At 37.9% G+C, this 22,382-nt stretch overlaps 1 protein-coding gene and 4 long non-coding RNA genes across 7 annotated transcripts; 2 read left to right on the top strand and 3 right to left on the bottom strand.

Annotated features, from left to right (window-relative positions):
• Window positions 1-212: 212 nt before the first annotated feature.
• Window positions 213-12,863, bottom strand: LOC139784272 (uncharacterized). Of its 2 annotated transcripts, XM_071723437.1 has the most exons (5): window positions 10,099-12,863; window positions 9,824-10,003; window positions 8,504-8,619; window positions 1,967-7,158; window positions 213-1,912 (listed from the first exon to the last, which is right to left on the bottom strand). In XM_071723437.1, the coding sequence occupies exons 4-5, from the start codon at window positions 4,647-4,649 to the stop codon at window positions 795-797; spliced, it is 3,801 nt and encodes a 1,266-aa protein (XP_071579538.1). In that variant the 5' UTR covers window positions 4,650-7,158; window positions 8,504-8,619; window positions 9,824-10,003; window positions 10,099-12,863; the 3' UTR covers window positions 213-794. The 2 variants fall into 2 exon arrangements, with proteins under 2 accessions (XP_071579538.1, XP_071579537.1); XM_071723436.1 differs by having other exon boundaries at window positions 213-7,158.
• LOC139784275 (uncharacterized) lies at window positions 7,165-8,355 on the top strand. The gene is made up of 3 exons (XR_011721528.1): window positions 7,165-7,360; window positions 7,454-7,595; window positions 7,889-8,355. It is a non-coding gene; the product is annotated as an uncharacterized lncRNA (long non-coding RNA).
• A 2,800-nt stretch (window positions 12,864-15,663) lies between the features above and the next one.
• On the bottom strand, window positions 15,664-16,269 carry LOC139784267 (uncharacterized). Of its 2 annotated transcripts, none has more exons than XR_011721522.1 (3): window positions 16,192-16,269; window positions 15,970-16,095; window positions 15,664-15,899 (listed from the first exon to the last, which is right to left on the bottom strand). It is a non-coding gene; the product is annotated as an uncharacterized lncRNA (long non-coding RNA). The 2 variants fall into 2 exon arrangements; XR_011721523.1 differs by having other exon boundaries at window positions 16,204-16,221.
• A 334-nt stretch (window positions 16,270-16,603) lies between these two features.
• LOC139784266 (uncharacterized) lies at window positions 16,604-17,486 on the bottom strand. Its single transcript, XR_011721521.1, has 3 exons — window positions 17,196-17,486; window positions 17,028-17,124; window positions 16,604-16,764 (listed from the first exon to the last, which is right to left on the bottom strand). It is a non-coding gene; the product is annotated as an uncharacterized lncRNA (long non-coding RNA).
• A 3,334-nt stretch (window positions 17,487-20,820) lies between these two features.
• LOC139784268 (uncharacterized) lies at window positions 20,821-21,868 on the top strand. Its single transcript, XR_011721524.1, has 2 exons — window positions 20,821-21,430; window positions 21,513-21,868. It is a non-coding gene; the product is annotated as an uncharacterized lncRNA (long non-coding RNA).
• Window positions 21,869-22,382: the final 514 nt, after the last annotated feature.

Below are 22,382 nucleotides of genomic sequence, written 5' to 3'. Positions count from 1 at the left end.
ATCTTCAACTCAGTGTTGTACACAACATGAAAATCATTCTCGTGAAATAAGTATTACTAAGAGACAGATACGTAATAAAATATCACGGAAGGGATCTTTACGACTAATTACTTTTTCTTTGCATTTGTTTGAGAATGAGCTTGGCTGATAGAATGCTAACACACGAATGAGTAGATCATACAACGGGGTAATTGAAATGAACAGATCGGCACTGAGTTTCAGGATTTATTTCTTTCACAGAGTCGTAAATCACTATATACACTATATACACTGCGTTATGTACTAATTAACTGAGCGTGAGCGGTTTATACAATAACGATGAGTACCGTGCTAAACTGATTTACTTGCGTAGAGTACAACGTGAGGCCGTTGAATCGTTCCGATTACAATCAGCAGCCACGTGGCTTTAGAAAATGAGACGTTTCACGAGATTAACCAACGAGACACTGGACCTCAGTTTAATTAATCCGCGTAACAATCTTAATGAGGTCCATTGGCCTCAAAGATGAGGTTTATCCTTACTGAGTGCCCGACCGAATAAATGATTACGCGAGCGTTAGAATTTAGACTGCCATTGTTCACGAAAGCAAGAGAGTAACTGCCGGAATGCCGGCGATATCGGCAAGGCGAAGGCCGGAGCATGCTAGCATCACGTGCCATCGCTATTCGAAACGATCCGCACGATCGTCCAGGAGGTGCTGCCACCTCACTGGGCTTGACTACCGCACTCCTGAACATTTCTGCCCGCCATCAGCAACCAAGTTGATGATGTCCCTTGAGTGATCTTTAATAAGTTACTCAGGATGATACACTGGCAGCACAGCAAGCTTGGTGATGGGCCTGGTGAGTGTAGTGGTAGCGGTTTTCAGCTGTACCACCCTGGTGAGGCCATCCTTGCCCGGCATTAATGTTAGGACACGGGCAAGAGGCCACTTGCAGGGAGGAAATCTCTCATCGGTGAGCAAGACTAATGAGCCTGGCTTAATGAGATTTGACGGATGATGCCATTTTAAGATTGCCTGCTGTCGTTGTAGGTAGTGAGCTGACCATTGAGACCAAAATTGCTGAACCTTCTGTTGAATGAATTGCCATCTTGACAACCTAGAAGTAGAGAGATCAATAAGTGAAGGTTCTGGTATGGCAGTGAGGGCTGTTCCAATGAGAAAATGTCCTGGTGTGAGGGCTGAGATATCTTCCGGGTCGTCGCTGAGAGGCTCCAGAGGTCTTGAGTTGAGTACAGCCTCGATTTGCGTGAGCAGCGTCATTGACTCCTCAAAGGTGAGCCGCGTTTCACCCACAGTGCGCCTTATATGGAATTTAATGGATTTCACTGCAGCTTCCCACTTTCCTCCCATATGCGGGGCAGCAGGTGGGTTGAAACTCCACTGAGTTTTATTTTCTGTGAGCATTGCCGTGATGAGTTGATTTTCTTGAGTATATTGAGTGAATAACTTCCGAAGCTCCCTGTCGGCTCCAATAAAGTTTGTTCCGCAGTCTGAGGTCAAGGAGGCAGGCACTCCCCTTCTCGAAGTGAATCGTCTATACGTTGAGATGAACCCTTCCGTTGAGTAATCGGAGACGACCTCTAGATGTACGGCTGATGTAGTGAGACACACAAAGACACAAATCCATGCTTTGTAGGTTTTTGCTCCTCTTCCCTTGGTAGTCTTAAGGATGATTGGCCCTGCATAATCAAGTCCAGTGTGAGCGAATGCACGTGAGGGTGTGACTCGGGTCAGAGGTAGTTGGCCCATCAATTGATGAGCACGGATCCCCCTTTGCCGAGCACACACCACACACCGCAAGATGTGGGATTTGACAGAAGCTCGTCCACCAACTATCCAGTAAAGTTGTCTGATATGAGCCAACGTGAGCTGAGTGCCTCCATGCATGGTAGATCTGTGCGCTTGATCTATAATGAGTTCAGATAACTTTGAATCACGAGGCAAAATTGCTTGGTGTTTACCTTCGTACGTGAGTGCAGCGTTATTGAGACGACCACCCACTCTAATAGTGCCCTGATTGTCGATGAACGCTGTGAGGCGACTAAATGGGTGAGATGTTGGCAACAGAGAGTTGGAATGTAACACCTTGAGTTCGTGGGTGAAAAGGGCAGCTTGAGTGGCATTGATCCAGAAAGTTCGTGCCCTTTCCATGTCAGCCAGGGTAATGAGACTAGCTGGTGATGAGTTGAGCTTGCGTTGTAACCGTGAGCAAAATCTGAAACAAAGAGCTGTGATTCTGAGTAATTTATTGAGGGTTGAGTACCTATAGATGAGATCCCAATGATATTCTTGAGCTGATTGAGTCGTGAAAAGCGAGGTTCCTGGACGAGACTCGAATGTGCATTGCCCGTCGAATTGAGTAGGTTGGGTGGGCCATGAGGTTTCAGAGGCTAAGATCCAAGGTGGTCCCGTCCACCAAAGTGCATGGGTTTCAAGTTGAGCCATTGTGACGCCTCTTGAAGCACAGTCAGCTGGATTGGCTGCGCTTGGCACGTATTTCCAATGAGCTCCCTCAGTGAGTTCCTGAATTTGAGACACCCTGTTGCGTACGTAGTCTTTCCAGCGAGACGCATGAGTTTTGATCCACGCGAGCGTTGCTTGAGAATCTGTCCACAGGTATTTGTCCCTGATGTCCATTGTGAGTGTGGCTAGGACATGCTTCATGAGTTTTGCCAATATGAGAGCTGCCGTGAGCTCTAACCTCGGGATGGTTAGTCGCTTCAGCGGCGCGACCTTTGTTTTTGAGCAGATAAATGTCGATTGAGTACCTGTGGATGGTGTATATGCCGTCAAGTAAATCACGGCAGCCATGGCGAATTGAGATGCATCAGAAAAGCCATGAAGGTCCACTATTGAGCTGCTGGTTGTGTTGAACCAACGAGGAATTGAGAGCCTGGCCAGGCTGGTGAGATCCTTTCTGATGTTGAGCCAACGTGAGACGACCTGGAATGGTAGTGGATCATCCCAGCTGAGTTTGTGAAGCCAAAGTTCTTGAAGAAGCATCTTTGCTTTGATCACTACTGGTGAGAGAAAACCTAGTGGATCAAATATCTGAGCCACTTCAGACAATATGAGGCGTTTTGTGAATTGACCCTGGTGAGCTGGTAACATGGTTGAGACAGAAAATGTATCTTCCTGAGGCGACCATTTGAGACCGAGTAGTTTTGTGTTGCAATCGTCAAGTGAGACTGAAGAGTGAGCGACTGTTTTCGATGAGATTGCCTTTAGGAGTTCAGGATGATTGGAGTGCCACTTTGCTAGAGGAAATCCGCCCGCATTACACAGATCTCTGAGTTGATGAGCTATTTTGATGAGATGTTTGATTGTGTCTGATCCACCGAACATGTCGTCCACACATCTCCCACGCTCGATTGGCGGCAATGCGAGGGGAAACCTGTGGCCTTCATCCTTAGCCAGTTGGAGAAGAGTTCTCACTGCAAGGAATGGGGCAGCTTTCGTTCCATAGGTGACAGTGGTGAGGTAGTACAGTACTTCGTTGTATAGCTCGTCTATCCAGATGATGCGTTGCAAATCCCAATCGGATGGATGCACTTTGATTTGACGGTACATCTTGGTGATGTCAGTAGAAAATAGGTATCGGTGCTGTCGGATCCAGATGAGTACATCAAAGATGTTGAGCAACAGGTTTGCTCCGGTGTACATGGTGTCATTTAGCGAGAAGCCCGTAGAAGTGGCACAAGACCCGTTGAACACTACTCTCAGCTTCGTAGTTTCACTGTCAGGTTTGAGTACTCCATGATGAGGCAAATAATAATGAGTTGAACTTCTTGATGTATTTGATGGGATTTTAGCCATGTGATCGAGTTGTTCATACTCTTGCATAAACTGGGTGTAAAGTTTCTGAAGTTCACTATCTCGTTTGAACCTTTTGAGAGTTCCCTGTAGACTTCTACGTGCTGCCTCATATGAGTTTCCTAAGATACTAGTTGACAACTTGAATGGAATGCGGACGATGTATCGACCAGTAGAGTCCCGTGAATGAGTAGTCCTGAAGTGAGTCTCGCACTCCTGTTCGTCTGTGGTGAGTGAAGCTGTGGTTGCCGTTGGAGGCTCCTCCTGTATCCAGAATTTCGTTAACAGTTCTTCTAGGTTGGTGTCCTGCTGGAGTACCTTGGTATGATGTGCCGTCCTTGTGTGAGTAGGGATTGTGGACCGAACTGGGCCAAGAACGAGCCAACCAAATATGGATAATTGAGCAACTGGTGAGTCTGACGTGCATTTCTTAAGGTTAGGTTTGATGACTTGTCCATACGAGTCAGCTCCAATGATAAGATCAATTTCTCTTGGTTTGAGAAATTCCGGATCCGCCAGTTTTAGATGTTGAAGATGAGGCCAATCTTGTTGAGGGGATTCAAATGTTGGCAGAATCGTTGTCAGTGTCTTGAGTATGTGAGCACGGACGGTGACAGCTGCGTGAGAATGAGTTGAATGCAGACTGAGGTCAACCACTCCCTTGGTTTGAGTTGTTTGGTTGCCACCAATTCCAGTGATCGAAACTGACGAATGTTGTCGCTTGAGTGAGAGCTGAGTGACGAGCCTTTCTGAAACAAACGTGAGTTCTGATCCTGAATCAACGAGAAGTCTGACTGTGTGAGTGGCCACCGCTGAGCGAACGTGGGCCATTGCAGTGGCTAGCAAGGTGTGTGTTGACCTTGAGCACTGAGTTGCCTGGTTGACGATTGCAACATCGCCTCAGCATGTTGTTGAGGGTGATGAGGTTGAAGTAGCCGCTACTTGCTGAGAGGGTGAGGTGGTCGGCTGTGTCGGTGTCGATGAAGTTGAGTGAAGCATGGTGTGATGTCGAGCAGAACATGTTTTGCACCCTTGAGTTGATCTGCATGCACGAGCGTTGTGTCTGCCAAGACAATTATAGCAGAGGCGTTTTGTTTCTGCAATTCCCTTTCGTTGTGCAGGCGTGAGTTGCCGGAACCTTTCACAGGTCACTATGAAGTGATTGGCGTTGCACATGTCACAAGCATAGGGTGCCGGCTTGGACTGATTGGCTGATGAGGACGGCGTGGTTGGTTTTGAGGACGCGTGGTGAGCAGTTGCCTTTCGTTGAGTTGGCTTTGACTGAGCATTAGCGGCCTCCACTCTTTCCAGTGCCCTTGCCTTGGCAGTGAGAAACTCCATGAGTAGCTCAAACTTGGGAAATTCTTGAGAAGCACCGAGTGAGGTTTCCCATGCTTCTCTTGTGTCACTGTCCAGGAATCTTGATACGTGATGCACTAACATACAATTTCCCAGCTGTTCTGAGATGCCTAACGACTGTAAGGCATTGGTTGCTTCGGTCACCGTACTGATGAGCTTCGTCAGGGATGACGCGTTTTTGTGAGCGGGCGTTCTGATGCTGGACAGCTGATCGAGATGTGCTTGTATTATAAGGCGTTTATTTTCATAGCGCCCGATAAGTAGTTCCCAAGATGGCATTAATGAATCTCCTGTCATCGAAAGATTTTGTATGAGCTGGGCCGGTGAGCCCTTCAAGGACGATCTCAAATAATGTAACTTCTCGACATTAGTTAATCGTGAACTGTCCATGATTACGGACGAAAAGAGCTCCTTGAATTGTGGCCACGCTGTGTAGCTGCCATCAAAACTTGGTAGTGAGATTTCTGGCAGCCTCGGATGAGCAGGGCGATTCAATTGAGTAGTCAAATTTTGCGTGAGGAGTGGTTCAGTGAGTTCATGCTTGAATTGCGTCAGCGTCTCTCTGCCTGAACAAACCAGAAGTGTCTCGTTAAAGTGCACATTGTTGCTGAAGTATTCATGGTCCAAGAATGATTCCGGCCATGCTACTTCAAAGTAGGTATGTTCCTTGAGGAACGCTTTGTGCAGCTCCTCCAGTTGAGTAATTTGAGCCGTCACTCTTCCAAGAGAAGTCTCCGTTGCTGAATCAGGGATAGATTCCACAAGCTTCCGAATTGATTCCACTCGACACATCTGGGTTCTGCATTTTAAGTAGAGCTCTGCTGAAAGGCGAGCTGGGGATTTTGTACGTTGAGACGTCCTTGACGGTTCTGTTTGCTCACTAGTCTTAGTTTGTGATGGTACCTTGAGTGTTTGTGTCGGAGTGCTACGTCCGGAATCCATGGGTTTGTTGACATCTTTTTCTGACATGTTGAGCGTGAAGGATCGTTCGAGAACCGTGAAATGGCGGCGCGCACCGACACTGCGTACCGCGATTAACCGAGAGTCACTGAATTTTCACTCCTTTCAATCCCCGTTGTATCCGGCTCGAAGGACCAAATGTTTGAGAATGAGCTTGGCTGATAGAATGCTAACACACGAATGAGTAGATCATACAACGGGGTAATTGAAATGAACAGATCGGCACTGAGTTTCAGGATTTATTTCTTTCACAGAGTCGTAAATCACTATATACACTATATACACTGCGTTATGTACTAATTAACTGAGCGTGAGCGGTTTATACAATAACGATGAGTACCGTGCTAAACTGATTTACTTGCGTAGAGTACAACGTGAGGCCGTTGAATCGTTCCGATTACAATCAGCAGCCACGTGGCTTTAGAAAATGAGACGTTTCACGAGATTAACCAACGAGACACTGGACCTCAGTTTAATTAATCCGCGTAACAATCTTAATGAGGTCCATTGGCCTCAAAGATGAGGTTTATCCTTACTGAGTGCCCGACCGAATAAATGATTACGCGAGCGTTAGAATTTAGACTGCCATTGTTCACGAAAGCAAGAGAGTAACTGCCGGAATGCCGGCGATATCGGCAAGGCGAAGGCCGGAGCATGCTAGCATCACGTGCCATCGCTATTCGAAACGATCCGCACGATCGTCCAGGAGGTGCTGCCACCTCACTGGGCTTGACTACCGCACTCCTGAACAGCATTATATAAGAAACAGCTTACTTTATTGCATTCTATTTATTTGTACGATATATGTTCTGCCATTGGTATATATTTCTTTGCAAATACACAGTCTCTGAACAGTCCACTATTTGGTTTCGTGTTAGTTCCCTCATCAAATCATTAGACCTGGCTTCTGCGCGAGCTGGTACATTAAACAGTAACACATTATAACATTAATGAATATGATTCTAGTCTTTAATTATTTTTGTTATTACTCCGTTTCCATATTTGTTGAACTGCTCTGCGTCTGCAAAAATCATAAAAGATAAAACTTTTTAATAAACTATAGTATAATAAAGTTATGTTTTTCGTATAGGAATTATAACAATTCTAGAATTCCGGGATTATTGGGATTTGTAGACGGAACTAACATAGCAATAAAAATTCCTGTTGTACATGAAGGATTATATGTTAATAGAAAAGGTTATCATGCACAACATGTACAAATTGTAAATATATCTTTAATTTTTAATACAATCAATATTTAATAATAGAAAAATATATTATACTTAATATTATAATATTAAATCGTCTTTTCATAGATATGTGATACGGATCTAAATATAATAAATATAGTGGCAAGATATCCCGGCTCCACTCATGATTCATTTGTATGGAGACACTGCTATGTAAGGCACCTTCTACAAGCACAATATGAAGCTGGCAATCAGTGTTGGCTATTTGGTAATTGCTCATTGTAAAACATAAGTCGCACAATCTTTAAAATAATTTATTAAAATTATTGTTTTGCTTAATTTTGCTAATTAAGGTTTTTATATTATTTCATCATTTTAAAAATGAATGTAATCTTTAAAATTGCGCCAATTATACATATATATTACATAAAAAAATAACTATATTGTACTTTCAAAAAATTAAACTCAAGTGATAGTATCTTTATTTAAAAAATAAATAAATAAAACCCAAGTGGGAGAGTACTTAATAGCCTTTTTCCCATTTTTGTTTCAATTCTCAAGGAGATTCTGGATATCCGTTAGAACCATGGTTATAATAACACCATTCGCTGATGCGCAACCCGGCGTACAAGAACATTTTAACGAACGTCATAGCAGTACGCGAAATGCTGTAGAACGTTGTATAGGCATTCTAAAAAAAAGATTTAGGTGCCTTTTAAGATACAGGACTCTAGAATATGCACCTGAAAAAGCAGCGCAAATTATAAACGCTTGTGCGGTACTGCACAATATGTGCATACGGGCTAGAATGCCCGATCCTCCGGAGCCTGAAGAAGCCATTATGGCTTTGGAACATAATGATGAAATTGAAATGGTGCAGCCATTAGTAGAGGGCAGAGCTTTGTTTCATCAAGGACAACGCACACGTAATCGACTCGCTGACAGATTATTATAAATGGCTTTATTCAACGTATTGTAATGTTTTTTTTTTAAATTGCTCGTAAATTTAATGAGAATTATAATGCTAATCTCAGAATTTGTCAAATAAAATTATTACCAAAAAATACGCATTTAAAAATATAAATGATAGTTTCAAACGTAGTTCCCAAATTTTATTGGAGTCCCTGAGACCCTAGTGTGGCTTTCGAGGGATAATAATAATGTTAATATACGTACCAATTTTGCATTTGCAATTTGTTTAATAGATGCTGCAATATTCATAACCGCCTCTGTTAACGTTTTTATTGCAGCTGTTTGTGCTTGCATCTCACGTAATATTTCTAAATCAATATCTATAAAAAAGAGAGAATATACTGTACATGAAAGTAAGATGCTAAGGTTTCTAAATAGAAGTTTATTTATTTATTTATTTATTTATTAACATCTTTAAAGAAAAAGATGCATTAGCATTTTGTTAGATTCTCTTACCACGGACTTCTGTAAGTCTTTCTTTTTGTAACCGTTTGGTCTTGTATTTTCTTTTTTCTGAAGTAGGAGGAAGATGCGATGCAGAAGAAGGGAGCAATGTTGCTTTGTTATTATTTTTTGCATGAATGGATGTGCATATTTCAGGTGAAGAAGAATTAGAATGGAGTGGAGTGGTTTTCTGATTATTTGATGGATTTGAATGAACGGATGGGGAGAGCAATATTCGTGGAGCAAATGAAGCTGTAGATGGCAGACAGATTGATGGAGAAGAAGGTGAAAGTGTGTTATGATTTGACGAAAATGTAGGTGGTCTGGATGCGGGAGAATTATTATTATTTTGTATGTTACGATTTAATATAGATGATCTAGATGCGGTGGAATTATTATTTTGTGTGTTACAACTTGATGTAGATGGTCTGGATGCGATGGAATTATTATTTTGTGTGTTACAACTTGATGTAGATAATCTGGATACTGTGGAATTATTATTATTTTGTGTGTTACAACTTGATGTATATAATCTGGATACTGTGGAATTATTATTATTTTGTGTGTTGTGATTTGAAGATGTAGATGATCTGGATGCGGTGTAATTGTTAGAGTGACGATTTTGTATAAAATGTATGGAGGATTCTGCGGGATCAATATTACAGGTAATAGATGCTCTGTCTAAACTTCTGGTTATATAAAGAAAGAAGGAATAATAAAAGGGATGGATAAATAAAACGGCGCGTATAGAAAGAGAAGATGAAGAGAAAATCAAAGAAATTTAACCCTCAATATGTATATGAGTCTACGGCGCGGCGTCCGAGCAAAAATGTCTGCTTGTAACTGTAAAACTTGCAAGTCTGCTAGAAATATATATTAAATAAGCAATGTTTATCAAAATGACTATAAAATCGTCAAATACAATTTAGACAGATGTTTTGTGAATTTTTTCAGATTTTTTTTAGGTAGGGAAAAATAGCGTCAAACGTGACAGACCCACGTAAGCACTGGGAAGGTACCGGAAAACGTGTGTACACAGAGGGTTAATTTAGTACTAAATAGTAATTTAAATGTACCAACCTCTGCTGGATCAATAACATTTTCATGGCCAATTGCTGCCTCTATGCCCATTAACGATATTAATCGTTCCTCTATTTCTAGCAGAGGAGTACTGCTTGTGCCTCCTCCTCCTGTACCTCCCTGATAACTTTTTAATTTTGCCGCCTTTGCTTTAACATCAACGCGCCAGTCTCGCCATGACTATAAAGTATAGAACATTATTATTATAAAAGTGATAACTATAAATCATGTACCATTTATTATACATATATAAATGTTACAATTATAGTCCTTACTTTAATCCATTTATCGACAGTTTTTGTAGTCCCGTTTCCACAACTATTGAGACTATCGGAAAGTTGCTCCCACAGCATTCTACTTCTTTTCTTTGCGTCTGTACCTTGCACTCGATTCTGTGCAAGATCTGGGTGTTCCTCCATAAATTGCATACAAAAGTCGCTGCTCAGATGTAGTCTTTTTGCGTTTCTATTTAAAAAAAAGATAACATTTAAATATATATAGGATATAAATATACAATATATATAATATACAATATATATAATATATATAATGTATATAATATATATAATGTATATAATATATATAATGTATATAATATATATTAAAATGATAATTACAAATAATCATATTTCGGAGCCTATTTTTAATTTATGTATATTTTTTGCAGAAATATTTAAAAACATATCGTTGCCGTTCTGTGAAAATTCACTATATCTAAAAGTATTGTTTTGAGGAAAACGCATTTTATTAGATTTTTTACTTTAAAACAATTTTTTTACGGCATATTAAATAAAGGTTAGCGAAATAATTTATCAAGTCTTGTGCACTTCTCTATGATTATTTCAGTAATTATTAATAAGATAAATATTTAATATATATGTAGGGGAGACCGGGGCTAAGCCGACAACGGGGCAAACTTGACACTAGGCTTTTTGCCAATTTAAATCTATCGTAGAAACTTGCCTTTCCTACTGTAAATGCGTCTTTATGTGCCAGTATTATCAACGGAATTTGGTAACATTCTGAGTTATAGTGTAATTTTTAGCGCGACATAATAGCGTTTTTGATAGTGAAAAGTAATTTTTCTGATCTCTCGAAAATGTCTACTCTTTCATCGAGCTTTACTCTTGCGAATCTACCGGTAAGTGATTTTGATGGGAAATTTGATGCTCTATATGAATCCGATAATCGTTTTTGCATATTTTCAAAATTTTCATGTTTTTGAAGTGACAAAAGTGAAAAACGACGTCCGGGGCAAAGTCAACACCACGCCGTTTCGTCGGCTCCCAGTAACAAACGATGCTTGTCATGCAGCCGTATGGCTCATGACAAATGTATGCGCACGTCCGATCGCGAGTTTACCTGCATTAATTGTTTTTCAGACATGAGTTTAGATGAAGATAATTGAAAGTTCAACAATTTTTGTTCTCATTATTTTAAATGATTGTTCTAGCTACTTTATTCCGAATTTTTGTACTTTTTAAATACACAATAAACAATGTATTTTCATTTTCAGACAGTAAAAAATAAGTTCCAGATCAAATTGTGTCGATCAGACAAAGTGTTGAGTTTGCCCCGGCGGGGTGTCGAGTTTGCCCCGGCATTTTTCAATTCGAAAATTTGTCTTCGCGTCACTTTTCCTTTCCTGGCGGCAAAACAAAGCGACGTACAGCAAAACTTCCTGAATCAATTTTGTACCTGAAGAAACACTCTTTAAATATGTACCATTGAATTTGCCTAAAAATTTTAATTAAATATTAAAAATTGCCTTTGAAAAAATAGTGTCGGCTTAGCCCCGGTCTCCCCTATATATATATATATATATTATATATATTTTTGTAGATAATTATTATCAAGATAAATATTTTACTTACATTTTCTGTCATGTTTCTGCAGCGTGTGACACTTACAAATGACGCGTTTTTTTGCACTGTGATTGGTTGAAACTGTCCGTTTCGCCCGTTCCGCTTGTTTCACTATTCACATTTCGCATTTACCAAAACGTACGAAAACCCGATTCCGTTCCGATTTCGACAAAATTCATAATAGCTAAAGACACGAACGGAATTGTGATCGAGAACTCACCGATCGGAAACGTGAGATTCCGATCGGAATCATAAAAGTTACATAATAGCTGCCAGAGTTCCATAGAAGAAGAAACTCCATTGCTATAGTTTAAAAAATTCCGCCAAATTCAATAAGTTACCCGCATTCACCCTGAAATTTCAGGGTGGAAAATTTTCCTCCTGGAGGTGCACCCGGGTGAAGTTTCCGAACGACTTCATCTTTGTCACACTGGTACAACCCGAACGTTTCCGAACAGCGTGAGCCTCGGCGGGTGCACCCGGGTGAAGTTTTTGAACGTAGCATTAGAATCGAAAGAGAATTTGTTTCGATTTAAGGAAACACTTTCGCCGCAATATTCTGGTCGAGTGCGAGCTCGCGCGCGGAGGCCCGGGGTTTTATTCCCAGCGAACTTCGGAATTTTCTCGAATCCTCCGGACCCCGGTAGACGAGCCGAAAAATCCGTTGAGCCAATCGGCTGTCGACAGTGTCGACATCCCGCGAAATCCGTAATTTGACGAATGTCAATGGCTCAGCTGATCTCGAGGTCAGCAACCGATCAGCTGTTTTGGTATACCGCCCGCTCGCTTTCCCCCGAGTGTTTGCCTCGCGCACCGAGGCCCCGAGACAAAGGAGCGAGTCGGTATAGGCAAAAACTTAGCTCTGTTTTTCTGCCCTTCTCGTGTTCCGGGAAATATATGATTATTTCTGCGAACGGATCTATTCTTAGTTTTATAACTTTGAATTTAGACAACTTTAAATTGAAAGGCAGAATTTAACAGAAATTATTTTGAAGACCTGTGTAATTTTAATTCGCTGTATTATTCGCTGGATTAATTAAACTGCGCCGGTTTTAGGTTCGATCGCGAACACCATTTAAAAAAAATATATATATATATTTTTAGGATAAATCATGATATTCTTGGAATATGGTTTTGTTTTGGTTCCGTTGATTTTATTCAACTTTTACATTTATTTGCGTAAAATACTCTGTAATTTATTAAGAATAATACTATTAGTACAGGTACAATTTTCGGGATAATATGGGGGTTCTATCGACACAGTATCTTCTATCAATAAAATACCATCCTCCTCTTTAACTGGAAATCGATTGTCCAATAATAATTGCATAACAATATTCTTTCTTTTAGTAACCATCACATGTGAAAGATTTGCAGATGATAATGAAAACAATTCCGGCACAAGCATTTCGGCTTCCGATATTACTTCGACATTTTTTATGGCATGACTGAATATTATTTTAAGACGATATTGTGTAGACGTTTTTGACTGTAGAAGCACAATGCTGTAAAATAATATATCGTTATTTGCATTTAAATAATTAAAATTGACAATTTCAAATATAAAAAATCATTAAATAGAACTTAAGGGGGCAGTATGGGTCTATTTTTTTGAAAAATTCGATTTTCTAAAAACATCATTTTCGTGTACTATATATATGTAGAATTAGTGTACAAACACTTTTCGTTTTTCGATCTGGTTGACACGATTTTGGAGAAACTATTTAACCGATTGGGCTGAAATTTTTAGGGATTGTTCAGTACATGTATAGTTTCAGCCCGTACTAAAATCATAAATTTTTAATTATTTTTAACCCTTTTTTAAAACAATTTTAGTTGCAAAAAAGGGTCGAGATATTCAAAAGTCCGCCATTTTGTTTCTTTTTACCCAAAATGTTTAATTTTAGTACCGGCTATAGCCACTTACTTATATTTTAATATCCCGTTTGAATTTTTTGTTTCAGACGTTTCTAACTCGAGATATCATGTCAACCAGATTTCTATGGGGTACCCTTACAGTCGCCATTTTGTCGCCATAAATAAGAAAAAACAATTTTTTTATGTACTTCAATATATGTGAGAAAATATATAAAAGTTTCGAGATATTTCAATACATTTTACTATGACAAAAAAATTCTTGAAAATATGTGCAATAGACCCATACTGCCCCCTTAAATAATGTAAGAAATATATAATACAACCTATTGCTTGTAATAGTAGAATAAATATACTATTGTTCATAAAAAAAACAGCATATCAAGAAAGAGTTGAATTACAGAAGTTCATTGAAAAAGCATTACAATATCTCATGCCAATAATGTGTTCCCTGTCAAAATCTCTGACTTGAATATCCTAGCCAAATCTATCGAGAGCAGATTTTGAAAGTATCTGCTATAAATTTTGTCAATAGAATTTTATCAGTAGAAATGTAACAGAATCCGCTAACAGAATATAATGGCAGATTGACTGCAAACTGAAAAAAATCTGTCATTTTGCAATCATATAATTTAAATAATATATTTCATTTACATGTTTACGAAATGACATTCTGTCCGGTTTTTGCCAACAATTCGCTGTCAGATTTTTATCGGTTTTGCCGGCAAAAAAACGAGTTTAATGCGGACACAGATGATATCAAATCTGTTGTGATATGTGAGCAAATATACTGCCAATCTATTGTCATATTGCAGGCAATTTGCTTATCGAGTACAGCTCTCTTGCACGTCTACATGGCATCTTTAATAACAATTGACCAAGTATGACGAACTAGCTTTAACGATCCGCTTTATTTAAAACGGAATAAGAAGGGAAGGGAGAAGAATACAAGAAACGTTGCAAGTTCCATTTATCCTAGAAAAATCAAAGGCGTAACTCGAGTCTTTCTTAGTATTTTTTTTTTTATAAACAGTAATGTATCTATAATAAAATCTGTAAAACTTCTCCAAAATATAAATTTTTTAAAAACTAATACCTTTTTTAAAGTATAAGTTAATCATGAATATAAATAAAGATTCGAGAAAATACAATTTTATATAAATGTAAAGAAAAATAAAGCGTATATTTTTTATATGAACAAAGAGTTTTCATAAAAAGATGTGTTTACATAAAAGCACATATGTACATCACACATTCAGTTCATAATAAAATCCAGATTTCAAAGATTATGCTTTTCAGGCAAATAAAATATAAAAAAGAGAATTATCCTAACAGACGTAAATACGTTTCATTTTTATCATCAAAAGTAAAATTAAGTTTAGAATTAAAAATCTGTGATATCTTAGAATTTTATTACATGTATTATACATTACTAATAAAATAATTTCAATAGCTTTTCTAACCTTTCTGATACCGGATCAACCGTGTAAACAACACCACAGTGAATATTTTCGTCCTTCATCATTATCTTAATTTTCTTTCCAACGTAACTCTCGAATAAGATTGGGTCGTTTTTGAATACTTGATGTGAAAAATTTAAATCTTTTTGTATACTCATATTCACAGAGGTCTTCTTGTTCAAATTATGGCACCTGCCTCTTTTCAGATTAATACGGTATTAAATCTTAGAGAGTGCTTAGTATAAAGTAATAGCCATAGACATAGTATATCTAGACTAGAGACCCTATAATCAGAGTCTGGCCATACGGTAACAGGCTTTTGATTGGTCCGCCATTTCTCTTCAACTCCCGCCGAATTTTGAATCATGGTAATTTCAATAATTGAAAATTTTAACAACACAATAAAAAATAAATATTTTATAGTACAAATATTGTTAATATAGTAGTTTAATTATAAATCTTTATAATATATTTATTTAAAATCTAAAAAATTCAATAAATCTGTTCACATTTTGTATATTATATATTTACACAAGTATCTGCTGTTTAAATGTTCTGTGTATTTATGTTTTTATAATAAATTGTTTATAAAAAATAATAAAATGTAAAGAAAAGGTAGAATAAACGGAAATTTTAGAAGTATTATAAAATTATTTATTTAACATGCATTGCCATACTTTTGCTATCGTATCTATACTTGTTTAATGTGGTACACTTTCTCTTATTAAAAATTCTTAATCTAAATACTACAAATCGACTGATTATTTTTTTCGTTGAAGATGTAGTAGGTTGAGAATTATTGCGGTAGATTGTGTCATCGTCCATTTGCAATGTTTCGTCTGTTTGGAATGCCTCATTATTCATGTCGTTTAGAATCTGGAAAAAATGTTATATATTAATATAAATATAAACTTTATAATGTTTATTTTGTTATTTCATTACTAACCTGATATTTTTTATTTCCAGCATCATCACACGGAAGTAAACTAGAACTAGATCTAGATTGTGTGTCATCATTTATTTGCAATGCCTCGTTTGTTTGCAATGCATCATTATTCATGTCGTTTAGAATCTGGAAAAAATGTTATATATTAATATAAATATAAACTTTATAATGTTTCGTCATTTTATTACTAACTTGATATTTTTTATTTCCAGCTTTACTTACTTCATTACTTACTTCATTACACAAAGGTGGATTGTAACTAGATTGTGCGTTATCAATGTTATCTATTTGATTTTGGTTTTTTTAAATAAAAAAACCAAATATTGTGGGTACTGCATTTCGTTTCAATTTCCTTTTGTGATCAGCTCTTTTTTGTTCCCACATATTTGAAGCAAAGTGCACCTTGAATAAAAATTATATTAATTATTTAATTCATTCTTTATTGTAACATAATAATTAGGAAATAATTAAAAAAAATTACCTCACAAAGATATGAATAATCCATTGGCAACCAATCTTTACGACCAACATTTTGTGCCCATAAAGCTCGAAGTTGCGGATCTTTTGGGAATACCTTCATAATGTATCCCTTTGTTGATGAATTATTGCACAATGGGGCTGAACATCCAACCATTTTTGCAATAAGTAGCTTCAAATAATAGCTTACAACTTTTTAATATCGTGACTTTCGTTTGGAGTTTGTATATCCTCAACGTATGTTACGTTAGTTTCATTAGATGTAACTGTATTAATTGCAATAGGGCCATCCACCTTTCCTCATTACAACAACGTGATCTAAAGTGATAAAGTTTAGACAAATTTCAAATTGCTAATTGCAGCTGAGAAAAAGACTCCGATAAATTAACGGAGCATAATAAATTATTAAAGATAATTGTGTTAAATAATATATCAGCATGTTGAATTTATTTATATCTATTAATTTATGGAAAATTAATATATCTGTTTGAAAATTAAATAGATACTTTTCAACTTGGGGAACAAACATATTCCTCCTTTTGTAAGAACGACAAGAATTACTTTGTTCTTCCCTAACTTACCAATGTAATATGTCCAAGTTTTGTCCTTAAGTCATTGTGAACATATTGAGGGAGTTCTTTTCTATCGGTGATATACAATCCTCTAGCTGTGTATGATCTAAGAAACGTGTACATTCAATTAGAACATTACGTTTATATCAGAAATATGTGTGTGAGATATTCAGTTACTTGTTAAACTGGTACTACTCGCAATACCTTCTATCGCGTGCAATGGTATAGCACTTATGTAATTCGATAGGACTGTCTAATTGCGTGCTGGTGGACACAATCGCAGAAATCCCTTTAGAGTTCCATTCATTCTACTGATAACGAAAGCTGTTATTGCGTCGCAATAGTAATTCCGAAAATTACAAATTTTACAGTGCACGTGCCGGCACGCGGTACTTTCAGGTTATGTGAGTTACGCCACCACCACGCCACCACAGAGTGAGATAGTATATATCGTTTTCTCTCTCGTGGGTTTTTGAAGAAAAATGTCGGACGTTGGCCAGACTCTGATTATAGGGTCTCTAATCTAGACTAGAGTCCTAAATAATAAGAGAAGCGCATCCGGCGGCTCGCTTGCTGATTGGCTGACTGCGGCTATCAATCACAACCGAGAGTGTTGGGCCCGCAGCTGATTCCGTGTGCGAAGACTGCGAATATGTAGTTCCGCATTTCACACCTCCATTCGACCTCCATTAGACGTATTGATAGATCTCTTTTAGACGTTGTATAGATCAACCATAGATGTTTCATAGAGCTTCGATGGATAATTAAAATATGTTAACTAAACGTTTTATAGATTCTTTATGGATATACGTCTTGTTTATAAAGCTTACAACAAATTAGATAATTATTTATAAGTTGTATCCAACAAATTATTAAAAATTGCTTCGCAGACCCCTGCTATGTGATACCAGAGGTATCACTTCAGATGATCTGCAGCAAAGAATTATCGCAGTCAGGCTTTTTTTTGTGGATCCAATGTGCTATTTGCAGTACCCAGGAACGAGCCTATTACCTGCATGAAACATAAATAGTTAGTGTTGTACATGTAAATGATATATGGAAAGCGACTTTTGATTTCCAAGTATACGAATTGGGGAAAAACTTGCAAAAAACCCATAGTTAATATTAGTCTGGTTGAGAGAATGAGGGGGAAGGAAAAGGAACAAGGACGTGAGGAAATATGTGTGTGTCACACCGAATCTAAAAATCTAAGAAATGCTTGGGAAGTTTACATCTAATAGCAAGTGGAATTTCATTTGTGTTGTAGTTGCCCGTATTGCTGATGAGTGGATTATCGTGATCATGATTATACGCTTTGTGAATCATATTTTTGATAACTGTATTTATGTATTCTGTTTGTGTTTGATTGTGCAATTCAGTGATGCGTAATTTGGGGAGATTTAGGATAATGCGAAGAAATTTGTTTTGCATAATTTGTATGCGTTTAATGTGTGTTTTGTGTGCTGCTGCCCAGACCGGAGCCGCGTAAAGTAATACTGATCTGGCACAAGTCTTGTATAGTAATAGCTTGTATTCCGTCTTAAGTTTACTTGTTTTATTAATGAGAGGGTATAACTTTCTAAGAGCTCCCTGTGTTTTATTAACTCTATCGTCGATTGCCTGATTCCATTTTAAACTTGCGTCGATGTTAACGCCAAGATATTTTACCTTGAAGGCCCAAGGAACTTTAAAGTTTGCCATTTTTATTGAAGGTGGTCTAGGAAACTTTTTACGGGTAATGATTATAGCCTCGGTTTTTTCATTATTGATAGCCATCTTCCAACTACTAAAGAATTGCACGATGGCATCAACATGTCTCTGCAGCCTGCTGACGAGTAAAGCCGGACTCCAGGAGGAGATGTAAACGGCAGTATTATCAGCATAGACTGCAAGTTCAGTCTTAGGGTCCTTGGGGATATCATTTATGAAAATATTAAAAAAGATGGGCCCCAAGAGAGCCCTGAGGGACTCCAGAGATAGCGTCACAGATAGATGAAGTTTCACCCTCGAAATTTACTACAAATTTACGATCTTTTAGATACGAACGAATTATTTTGATTATATATTCCGGCATACTGAGAGTATTTAGCTTGTATAGCAAGGCCTTGTGCCAGACAGAATCAAAGGCTTTTTGTATGTCTAGTAATACCATGGCTGAGCTTCTCTTTTTGTTGATCTCCAAAGCGAAAAATTCGGTAACTCTAAGCAATTGTTGTATGGTTGGATGGCGCGTCTTAAAGCCAAATTGTTCATTAATTATGATATTATTTTCGGATAAAAAGGCATCAATCCGCGTAAGTAAGACCCTCTCATATACTTTGCTTAAAGAACTTAAAAGGCTAATGGGTCTGTAATTAGCCGGAGAAGTGTGCGGCTTACCCGGTTTAGGAAATGCAAGTATTTTAGCTGTCTTCCAACACGAAGGAAAGTAAAACAATCGAAATGAGTTTAAGATTATGTAATAGATCTGAATTACGACTTTATACGATGACTTTTTAAGCATTGCAGTAGTTATCTTATCTGAGCCAGGAGCTTTATTGTTAGGAAAAGACTTGATAATGTCAAAAATTAAGCGTGGCGTAATAAATTTTAGATCACATTGAGGTGTCTTTTCATCTAGATGTTCAACGTACTGATTTACTACATTATCGAATGGAGAAGTAAGACTGTCCGCCTCTTGATATACTTTTGGGAAATTTTGCGCCAATAGTTCGGTTATACGCAAACGAGTTATTTCCAAGATCGAAAGGTGGTACAGGAGTTTTATTTCTCTGTAGCGACCTCCACAGTCCCCAGATGCTATTATCACTAATCTTGGTTCTTTTTAAACGCTCCGACCATTTCTTATCTTTGGCTCCATTTAACTTGTTTTGGATAATATTGTTAAGAACGTTTCGATAACGCTTATATTTGTCAGAGCCAAGATGTTGATATTTTCTCCGATAATAGTTACGGAGTTTGATAAGCTTGTTAATTTCTGAAGCTACGGTCAGATCTGATGTTAGATAGTTAAAGTTATGATTTTGCACCTCGGTGGACTTTCTCAAGGCCCACAGAGAAACTGCTGCAGTTCATGAATGCAGGAATCTATCGATTCCTGGTTTTGCAGGCTATGTCTAATTTTCCATCTACTTGTAGCAAGATTAAAACCTTCCCAGTTGACCTTATGTGATTAATTTGATTTTCTCTTAATTTTTTATTTCTCTAAGTTTAATAGAAACCACTGCCAAGGGAACGGGCTTGGAAAAATTAGCGGGGAAAGAAGACCCTGTTGAGCTTGACTCTAGTCTGGCACTGTAAGGAGACATGAGAGGTGTAGCATAAGTGGGAGATGGCAACATCTCCGGTGAAATACTACTACTTTCATCGTTTCCTTACTTACTCAGAGACGGAGCGCGTGCCCCGAGGGCTTCGTGCCCCGGCGGTCACGGTGTTCTAGAGCCAAGCGTGTCAGAGTGGCGTGAGGCCTCGCGGCCGATCGCCGTTAATACTCCCGCGTGATCCGATTCGAGGACACTGCCAGGCGGGGAGTTTGACTGGGGCGGTACATCTGTCAAAGAATAACGCAGGGAAATAGGGAAGGTGATTGGAAGAAAGCTCGTTTGCCGTTACACACATAAAGTCGCAATTCAGATCTTTAGCTAGAAACAATAAGTCGATATTGGAAGGGCGCCTACGGGGTGCCTTATGTGTTGAAGCAAACTACTTATAGATGTTATTTGTGTTCTCTATGCACTTTGTGTTCTTCATGTTCCTTATACATATATATATATATATATATATATATATATATATATATGGGGCAAAATTTGTCAACCGGGACACCGGCCTGCCCATAATTGTTTTCATCGCAGAAAAACGACCTTGCGCCTAGAGGTAGCTATGGGTAAGAGCTATCGAAAGCCGTGTGCAACTTTGCAGAATTCAAAATGGCGGTCCCAAGATGGCGCTTCAAAGTGCCAAAAATCTCTTCGTTCTCATATGAACCTTGGATCTTTAGCTCATTCATGATTAAAACAGCTCTAAAATGACCTGTGTTAGAGTTAATAGTAGGTTGACCACGAATCAGTAGCTGGGTGATCGAAATTTGGGATGGTAATCCAATATGGTGGCCAGAAACTTCATTTACGCACCGCAAACTACTGACAATTGACCGGATCTACTTGAAAATGGTTGTGCGAGTGGTTCATGGACTGTATATGACAAATCCGATCCCAAAGAAGCAAAATCCAAAATGGCGATGATCGGAATCCAAGATGGTGATCCAATATGGCGTTCGATCCACTCTGTATTGTAAGTCACTGGAAATTCAGCAGATCCACTCAAAAATGATTGCGTGGATGATTTTGGGACTGCTCATCATAGATCTGACCAGGGCTCGGAAACTCCTATGGAGGGGCGATTACACAGTGGTAGTGATAGGTTGCACCTGAAGAGCGCGCTGTTGACGTAATATATATGTAACTTAGCTCTCTGAGATGCATCTTTTTATAGGTTACGCAATCAAACTTACGCCCGCAAGATTCGCAAGAATAGTGTGTATTTACGACAATTCAAGGTTGTATCAAAAAATTTTAGAAAGTTTCTGAAGAATTAACGATTCGGAAAAACCTATCGGGGAACATTAAAGAAGAAGAAGTGTATTCACGACATTTCACGGTTGCATCCAAAAATTCTAGAAAGTTTCTGAAGAATTATTAACGATTCGGAAAAACCTATCGGGGAACACTGAAAAAGAAAAAGTGTATTCATGATATAATAACGTTATTCACGTTACTCGAAGCAACGTTACGTTCATATGAATAAAACAGAAAACACCCCGAAACGAAGTTATACAGCTATACAAAAGGTATGTCTATCTCAATCTATATAAGGTATTAGATTGTGTATTTTAAAAATAAATATAGTATAAAATAAATAATATTTTACGCTTATATTTCTAGGAAAAACTGTGGATCAAAATTAATCGAATATCAACAGGAATCAAGCATTTTAGATTATTTCATGTAACGTAAGTATCTATGAAAATTTGTTAAATAATAGACACTAAGGCAATGTCCATACTATCTTAATGTCTATATTTATCAAGTTTATCCTAATTATACATTATATTCAACAAAGCATAAGAATTAACATTTTGCCTTTATTTAAAAAAAGCATAAGTAAAAAAGTTCTTCTAAAAAATGTTTTTTATTAAATATTTTATTAAATTTTATTAAATAACTTGAACACGAAACATGATAATAGTTTATTTATATTATATTATATATACTTTATTTATATTATATATACTTATTAGTTTCAGTTATCAAAAGAATGTCGCCACCAAAACGTGCAGCTGCTGCAGGAGGACGGTGTGTTGTT

Source organism: Temnothorax nylanderi, unplaced genomic scaffold (genome assembly GCF_030848795.1).
Source record: "Temnothorax nylanderi isolate EJ_2023f unplaced genomic scaffold, tnyl_v1.0 TNYL_tig0603_pilon, whole genome shotgun sequence".
Lineage (NCBI taxonomy): Eukaryota > Metazoa > Arthropoda > Insecta > Hymenoptera > Formicidae > Temnothorax > Temnothorax nylanderi.
The sequence above is the reverse complement of the archived record's forward strand: the minus strand, read 5'-3'. Positions and strand labels throughout refer to the sequence as shown.

What these genes read in the sequence shown, in the direction of transcription:
- LOC139784272 (XM_071723436.1), bottom strand. Translation starts at nt 4,649, where the DNA reads ATGGCCCACGTTCGCTCAGCGGTGGCCACTCACACAGTCAGACTTCTC.